Raw genomic sequence first — 7,830 nt, 5'->3', positions numbered from 1 at the left:
AGAACCCTTAAGGGTTTGAAGTGCTCCTGGAATGGGAAGGTCTGGCTGGCCTCCATACTTGAAAATCCCTCCTCTGTTGTCAGGAGGTAGGAAACGGATTACTCCAAGAACCCAACGTCCTGCCAGCTGTCTGTCTGTCCATGTCTTGAGGTACCCGGCAGCGGAGGGCGAGTCTGTGCTTTCCTTGGGTATCTTTAACTCGAGTTCTCTTAGAAGCGCCCACTCCGTGGTTGCTGTTCAGGCTTCCCTCCACCTGGCAGATGCTTAAACTCCCAAGCCTTTGGGGCCAGACCAAACCTTGCCTCCCCCGCAAACATGCCATCCTTAGAGTTAGCTCCCCTCTGTCCAGGGCAGTCCTTGGCGCACCAGAAATGATCCAGGTTCTGGCAGGTCCTCAAAGGTCCACCCTCAAGAAAGGAAGACTGGAGATGCCCCGGGGAGCAAAAAGCCCAGGGGCGGGACCGACAGGTTCGAGTGCTGGGCGGGGCCAAGAACCAGGGGTTGGGGTCTCTCCAGGTGACAGTAGCCACCACCCGGTCCGCGCCTCCTCCCCCGGCAGTGATTGGCCGGCAGCCTGCTCCCCGGCTCCCAAGCGACCGGCGCCCCGCGGGCAGGCGAGTAGGAGGGGGCGCCGGCTATATATATCGCTGCTTCGCAGGGCTGGGTGCGCGGGACGACGGCCCGTTTGCTCCCGCAGCTTCGATAGCGCGCAGGACTCGCCAGACTCACGGCCCTCCGCTGGGACTCAAGCACGGCCCGCGGGCCGGAATGGCAAAGCGCGGGCCGGCCATGGGGATGCTGCTACCCGGGGTCCTGCTGGCCGCCCTGGTGGTGGCCCTGGCGGGCAGAGGGGCCGCCGCACCCAACGGCACGCGGTCCGCCGAATTGGGGCACAGCTGGGACGACCTGGTGGCCCGCTCCCTGGCACGCCTGCCGGTGGCCGCTCAGCCCCCGCAGGCGGCAGTCCGCAGTGGCGCCGGGGACTACCTGCTGGGCCTCAAGAGGATGAGGCGGCTCTACTGCAACGTGGGCATCGGATTCCACCTGCAGGTGTTGCCCGACGGCCGCATCGGCGGCGTGCACGCGGACACCAGCGACAGTGAGTTCGGGCGTGCCGGGAGGGTGGGGACCCGTGTGGACTCCCGCTTGGACGGGAGGATTGAGAGCGCGCCCGGCTGCAGGGCCCCGCCTCCCGCCTTCGGAAGCCTGGTTTCCCGGTGCCGAATTCCAGCGCCTTCGCCCGCCGGCACCCACGGGAGCCTGGGACAAGCGCCCAGACTGAGGCTGGACTTGGGGGATTACCGACAGACACGAGACGAGCTCTTAATGCTTGCGATGGGACCCAGGGTTTTTCACCCCTACTCATTGAGGTCCCAAGAAGCTCACAGTCGGAAGGTCTATGTGGGGCCCAGGGTCACCTACACTTTTCTGACCTGCGTCCCGCTCCCCAGGCCTTCTGGAGCTCTCTCCTGTGCAGCGGGGCGTGGTGAGCATCTTCGGGGTGACCAGCCGCTTCTTCGTAGCCATGAACAGCAGGGGCAAGCTCTACGGCGTGGTGAGTCACAGGGGGTCTGGCTGGGTGAGCACCTGCTGGGGGCAGAGTGCAGGGCTAACAGGATTGTCACACACACACACACACACACAAACAAACAAACACAAACACACACGGCTAGTCACCGGAGGACTGGCTGTGGGGTCACTAGGTCTCAAGCTTTTCAGCTTTAGTAGTTAGAGGAATGTTGGGTTTCCAGACCAAGGGAACTACCTTACCCTATCCCTGGGGACTTACTGATCCAAGGAGAGAGGGAAGTTCGGGTTCGGCAGAGGTGGATCCCAACTGGCAGTACACATCGTAGGAGATACCAGGTTGATAGAGACAAGGCAGGTGAACTATGCTCCGCCTAACGTGGGGCTTATCACGAAGCCTGGGATCCCCAGCTGCAACCAGCTCACCCTGTGTCCTCTCTTCCAGCCTTTCTTTACCGATGAGTGTAAATTCAAAGAGATACTCCTGCCCAACAACTATAACGCCTACGAATCCTACGCGTACCCCGGCATGTTCATAGCCCTAAGTAAAAACGGGCGGACCAAGAAAGGGAACCGAGTGTCACCTACCATGAAGGTAACCCACTTCCTTCCCAGACTGTGACCCTCAGGAGCCCTGCCTCAGCCTCGGAAGCACACCCCACCCCTCAGGAGGAGCACTTTCTCACGCTGGAGAATTGTTTGCAAAAACAGGTGTAAAATATTTAAATTATTTAAATATGTATATATGGACGACCAATTATTTATAATTCTGTGTATTTTCATTTTCTGGGGGAAACTGACCAAAAGAGCAAACGAAACGCAGCTCAGATTTTTCTGGTACATTGGGACAAATTTCCTTATCAGAAGTCCAGGGTGTGCTGCTATTTCATTTGTGAGTCTCTAAAACTTGGTGACATCAGATTCCAACGGGTGTCTGGCCTCTGTGTCTGGAAAGGCCTGCCTGAAACCTCTGAGCCAGTGAGAGGAGGGACCCTGAGCTCTCTCTCCTTCTGTCCTGTCGGGGAGCAGGCATCCTGAAGCAGCCGCTCCCTCAGCTCCCTTTGGTATGAGCCTGGTCGGATCGGTTTACTCCAGGGACAGAAGTGCGTCCCGGAAGTCCTCCCGCCTGTTTTTAGATCCCCAAGATTGATCTTTGAACTCTTCTTGCAGTCATGCAGTCAATCTTCTTCAACCTACCGATGGGAGACCCTTAGACAACTTTATAAACTCCTGTTTGCCTTTTTTTTTTTTTTTGGACTGGCCAACAGGGCATGTGGCTTGTAGCCATTGGGACTTTGTCAGTTGCCTGGGAAGGAACTAGGAATGGACAAGGTGTGTGTGTGCCACCACCAACTCTAGGAATGAAATCATTATTCTGTGATAGAGGATGACTTGTCGGGATATAACAATGTATTTTGCAAAATTCAAGCTTGACAAAAAACGAGCTTCTGAATTTGGGGAGCTTTGTGCTGGAACTCCATAATTTGAGGGTGAGCTGTCCTTCCCATCCTGGGCCGCCGTTGTGTAGTCGGCCTGCAGGAGTCCGCATCCCGGTGCTGTCCTGTGCGAATGCATTCTATCCCCCTCTACCTCAGAGTTCCTGAGCTGGTGACCACGCTGGAGGCTCTGCCGGGTGCATCTCTGCCTGCTTCTGTCTCACAAGTAGCATCTCGCACCCCGCTGGACTCTTGTCACGTTCCAGCTATCTTTACCCAATGATTTACTTTTAGTAAGGGGTATTCATGGTGAAAATATGCGCGGCCAGCTGTCGGAGTGCGCTATATGGTCACCAAGTCAAGTAACCTTTATATTTTTCTTTATGTATTTTTACGAATGTAACCCCTGTCGCTGAGACCAAGATGGAAGAGGCAGGGTCGGCGGCATTTAAAAAAAGGGGGGGGGGGCTGAGGTGAGGGAGAACATTTAATTTTAATGAATGACTCTTTGGAGTTTATACAAAATGACCTTAGCTCCTGCAGCGAATGCCCCGAATGCTTCTCTCCTTTCCCCCCACCCCCCACAAAATGTTAAGGTTGGGAGGCTTCTGAGCTGCCTCCCGAATTAACTTTATGGGAGGCTACAGACTGCAAGACTGGGGGAAAAAATCTGATTGGCATTTTTTTTGTCTTTCACATTCCTTTAGAAAACTCTTTGTTTGAATGTTAATCGGATACTTAAAATACTATTCTGTACCACAGCCCAAGAAGGAAGAAGCCACGCCCCGAAGCTGAGGTGGGAGCTTAGTCACGCCCCAAACTTCCCCTTCTGCCTGATGGCTCACAGGACAATACAGATGCTGTGTTTTTAAAAACAGGTCCTAGACTCTAAGAGTGTTGGGGACAAGACACTTGAAGGTCTTTTGTTTTTTTGTTTTTTGTTTTTTGTTTTTTTTAAAAGACTGTGTGTCAAGGCCCAGACTGGCTCTGAATTTGCTGTGTAGCTGAGGATGACCTTGAATTTCTGATCCTCTTGTCCCCACTTCCCAAGTGCTGGGATTACAGGCATGCCCCACCACACCCATTTTATTAGGCGCTACAAATTAAAATCAAGTGCACGACAGGCCACTCAACAGGCCCCTCTTTTGGGGGAAAGGGAGTGGGGTCTTATTTGGTGTCCCAGGCTGGCCTCCTCGAATTAACCAAGTGCGAGGTACCTGCCCTGCTCTGAAGGAATTCTCTGCAGCTATGTTGTCTCAGGCAGGCTTTGGTCCTCCCCGACCACCTGTTAACTGGTTTCCTTTCCTGTGCCCAGGGAGAAGGCTGTACTTTTGGAATTTTGTTGCTGGGATGAGTTTGAGGTTTCTGTATCCCATCCCCCCTGCACCCCGCCGCCCCGTTACCGAGTCAATCTGTAGTTAATACAGGTGTCGACCCAGAGATAGTATGTGCTGTGCACACTGGATGCTCCATCCGTGAGAAGCATTCAATCATGTATAGAGAGCCCCACGGGACCGATAGGATTGATCAGGAAAGATATTAAAGTGGCAAATGTCTGGAAGTACCTGTGTCTGCTTCTTCTTTTTCAATTTGCAGCTAAGTAGGATGGGAACAGGGAGACTGATTTTAGCCAGCTGTGTCACACAAATGTGGCTTTTGAAAACAGACACGGAGGGCTGGAGAGATGGCTCAGTGGTTAAGGGCGCCGCCTGCTCTTCCAGAGGTCCTGAGTTCAATTCCCAGCAACCACATGGTGGATTGCAACCATCTATAATGTGATCTGGTGCCCTCTTCTGCAGATAAAGTACTCATATACAATAAAAAAAATTAAAAGAAAACAGACATGGAGGCAAAGGTGTCACAAAGCAACACCCCTTAGTGCCTCCCCTCAGTGGGCTCTATCGCTGCCTACCTAGTCACTAACTCCATGGGTCTGTGTGCACAGCCTGTGTGAGTACTTGCTACTAAAGATCTATGGGGCAGAAGCTGTGGTCAAGATGAGATCAGCCAACTGCTCTCAGTGACGAGATGGGATCATTTTACAAGCCATAAAACATACTAGATCACAGGTCTGTGCTGTTCTGTAAAGTTTTTGTTCATTTATTTTTGGAGACATCTTACCAGGCCTGTGTTCTGGTCCTGCCTCAGACAATCCTCCTGCCTCATGCTCCGAAATTCTAACATGGTTTTGCACCACATACACCTGACTGAAATTTGGTCTTAGTTTAACTTGTCTGTATCAGGATGTGTTCAGATTTTGGGGTTTGTTTTGCAAGCTGGGCCTAGAGATGTAGTTCGGTGGGCACAGAGCAGCGTTTGCCTAGCACACATGAAGCCCTGGATTACATCATCAGCGTTACGTAAACAGGGTGTGGTGGCGCACACCTGCAATCCCAGCATTTGGGAGGTGAAAGCAGAGGGATCCTAAGTTGAAGGTGAGTGTAGGGCCAGCCAGAGCTTATGTGAGAGCCCTTCTAAATAATAGTATGAATAATCTAGTAGTAATAAGTGACTGGGGCAGGCTCACCTACCTGCTTGTCCCCGTGCAAAGGAGGCCAGCCATATGGCAGACTCCAGAGAAACACCTCAAGCATGGTCCTGCCCAGCTCTGGAGTGCCCACCTGGCCCATTCAGATTCCCAGCCTTCAGGTTGAACACACACACACACACACACACACACACACACACATTGTATGTGACTGTACCCCAAGAGACTGGCGCAGGTGCTGTTTGTCGATGGTCAGAAGCAGCTAAAATCATCTTGCCGGGGCTGAGTGTGTGTCTTTGTTCTGTTTTCGTTTTGAGGATTTTCTTGTGTTTGTTTGCTTGTGTATGGGCTTCAGGGTAGGACGTGTGCATGGAGAGAACTTGGGAAAGTCAGTTCTTGGTCCGGCATGATGGCACACGCCTTTAATCCCAGCACTCGTGTGAGTTTGGGGCCAGCCCAGTCCACATACTGAGTTCCAGGCTTGCCCCGTGAGAACCTGACTCTTATTTATTTATTTTTACCTTCCATCACACTCAGGTCACCCATAGGGTTTGGCAGCTGCCTTTTTTTTTTTTTCCCCCACTGAGCCATTTCACTGGCTGTGGTTTTAGGGTTGTTTTTAGTTTGTTGTTGTTTTGTTTGAGACAAGACCTCACTATGTAGACCAGGCTGGCCTTAAACTCCTAGAGCTATGCCTGCTTCTATTAAATGCTAGGGTTAAAGATTTGCACCATCACCAAGAAGAGACTTGATACCCTATACAGGGGGAGGAGGTCCCCCTCAGTCACAGTCATAGGGGGAGGGCAGTAAGGGGAAAATGAGGGGGGGAAGAAATAGGAGGATACAAGGGATGGGATAACAATTTAGATGTAATATGAATAAATTAATAAAAAATATTTTTAAAAAAGATTTGCACCATCACACCTGGAGACTTTGGGGTTTTAATTTAAGGGAAGAGCTCACACAGTACACACTACCACAAGTTGTGTGGTCCATTTTCTAGCCTCTGGGATAATTGCACATGCAAATGCATCTGAAGTACAGTGGATGAGCCCGGGGGTTCCCCTGATTCCCCTTCTCAAGGGAAACTTTCAAGTGTTAAGAAATTGCTGCTGTCAAATAGAGACTTTCTATTGGTGATAATGGCTGTGAGAAAAGCCATTAGGTGGTCACACTAAGCTGTGGGCCACCTGAAGCTGCCCGAGGGACTGCATGGTACTATCCAGTCAGGGCTCCTGTTGAGCCTGACTGGGGGAGTACTAGACTGGCACTTCAGTGGTGGATGGAGACATACCGCAGGGCGTGGTCAGCCAAGGCTGTTCCCATCTCCACCTGCCTGAGTGTTGTGGCATCTGTCTCTGGAGGAGTCTGGAAAGCATGTGACTCAGGGAGATGGCACCTGGCAGGTGGACTCATTTCTTTAAAGGCCTGCTCATAGCATGTAAAACAGTCAGGGGCCCTGGGCTGCTGGCCAAGCCCAGAGCATCCCTTTCTGAACAACCTGGATGTGTGCGTTGTGTGCCCCAGGCTCGCTGGAGTCCTGGGTAGGACAGTGTCAGACACATCTCCGTCAGCTGTCACTTTTGCTCTCCTCTCACTGAGAGGCATCTGCCCTGCTGCTTCAGGTCATTATAACCAGAAATGTCTCTATGTGACTTCTGAGGCAGGCTACCCTCAGTGTTCTGAGCCACTACAGGGTTGGACACCTAATGTCCCCTGTCTGTTCTCCCAGGAGGAAGTAGAGCCATACAGAGCAGCCTCAGGAGGTGAGTGCTCTGTTAAGGGCCCTCATTGAGCCTGAATAGGATGACAACCCTAGGTTACAGTCAGGCCCTGTCTTCAAACAAACAAACCAGAAATCCAGCAGTGGGGAAGTAGAGGCAAGAGGCTCCTGAGCTCAAGGTCATCTTCCTATGCAGTGAGTTGGTGGCCAGTCAGGGCTTGTCAGATGTGATGTGCACACCTGTAATCCCCTCCACTCAGGTGCTAAAGGCAGGAAGATTAGGAATTCAAGAACTGCATAGTAAGTTTAAGGCCAGCCTGGGCTACATGAGACCTTGTATGAAAGACCCAAAATAAATAAATAAAAATAAATAAATAAATAAAAAAGCAAAAAGGAACTATACCTTGGGGTTCTTTCTGGCTTTGGCTCCCAGTTAGCTCTTCTGTGTCAGCCCAGTGCTGAAAATGGTCGTTCTGGGGACAAACGAGGCAGGCAGGGTTTGCCGGCCCTTGGGTGTTCTGGCAGAAGCAGAATCTATTGTTGTGATTAAACACCCTGACCTAAGGCAGCTTAGGAAAGAAAAGGTCTATTCTGCTTCCAAGTCCAGTCCTTGAGAAAAGAGGGAAGTCAGAACAGGAACTCAGGGCACAAGCTTG

At 51.7% G+C, this 7,830-nt stretch overlaps 1 protein-coding gene across 1 annotated transcript; it reads left to right on the top strand.

Moving 5' to 3' along the window:
* Window positions 1-768: 768 nt before the first annotated feature.
* Window positions 769-2,284, top strand: FGF4 (fibroblast growth factor 4; the record flags this gene model as incomplete). The annotated part of the gene is made up of 3 exons (XM_084762597.1): window positions 769-1,099; window positions 1,452-1,555; window positions 1,973-2,284. The coding sequence occupies 3 exons, from the start codon at window positions 769-771 to the stop codon at window positions 2,147-2,149; spliced, it is 612 nt and encodes a 203-aa protein (XP_084618723.1). The 3' UTR covers window positions 2,150-2,284.
* Window positions 2,285-7,830: the final 5,546 nt, after the last annotated feature.

Source organism: Acomys minous (genome assembly GCF_964271855.1).
Source record: "Acomys minous genome assembly, chromosome: 2".
Lineage (NCBI taxonomy): Eukaryota > Metazoa > Chordata > Mammalia > Rodentia > Muridae > Acomys > Acomys minous.
This window is presented reverse-complemented; position numbering and strand designations above follow the sequence as displayed.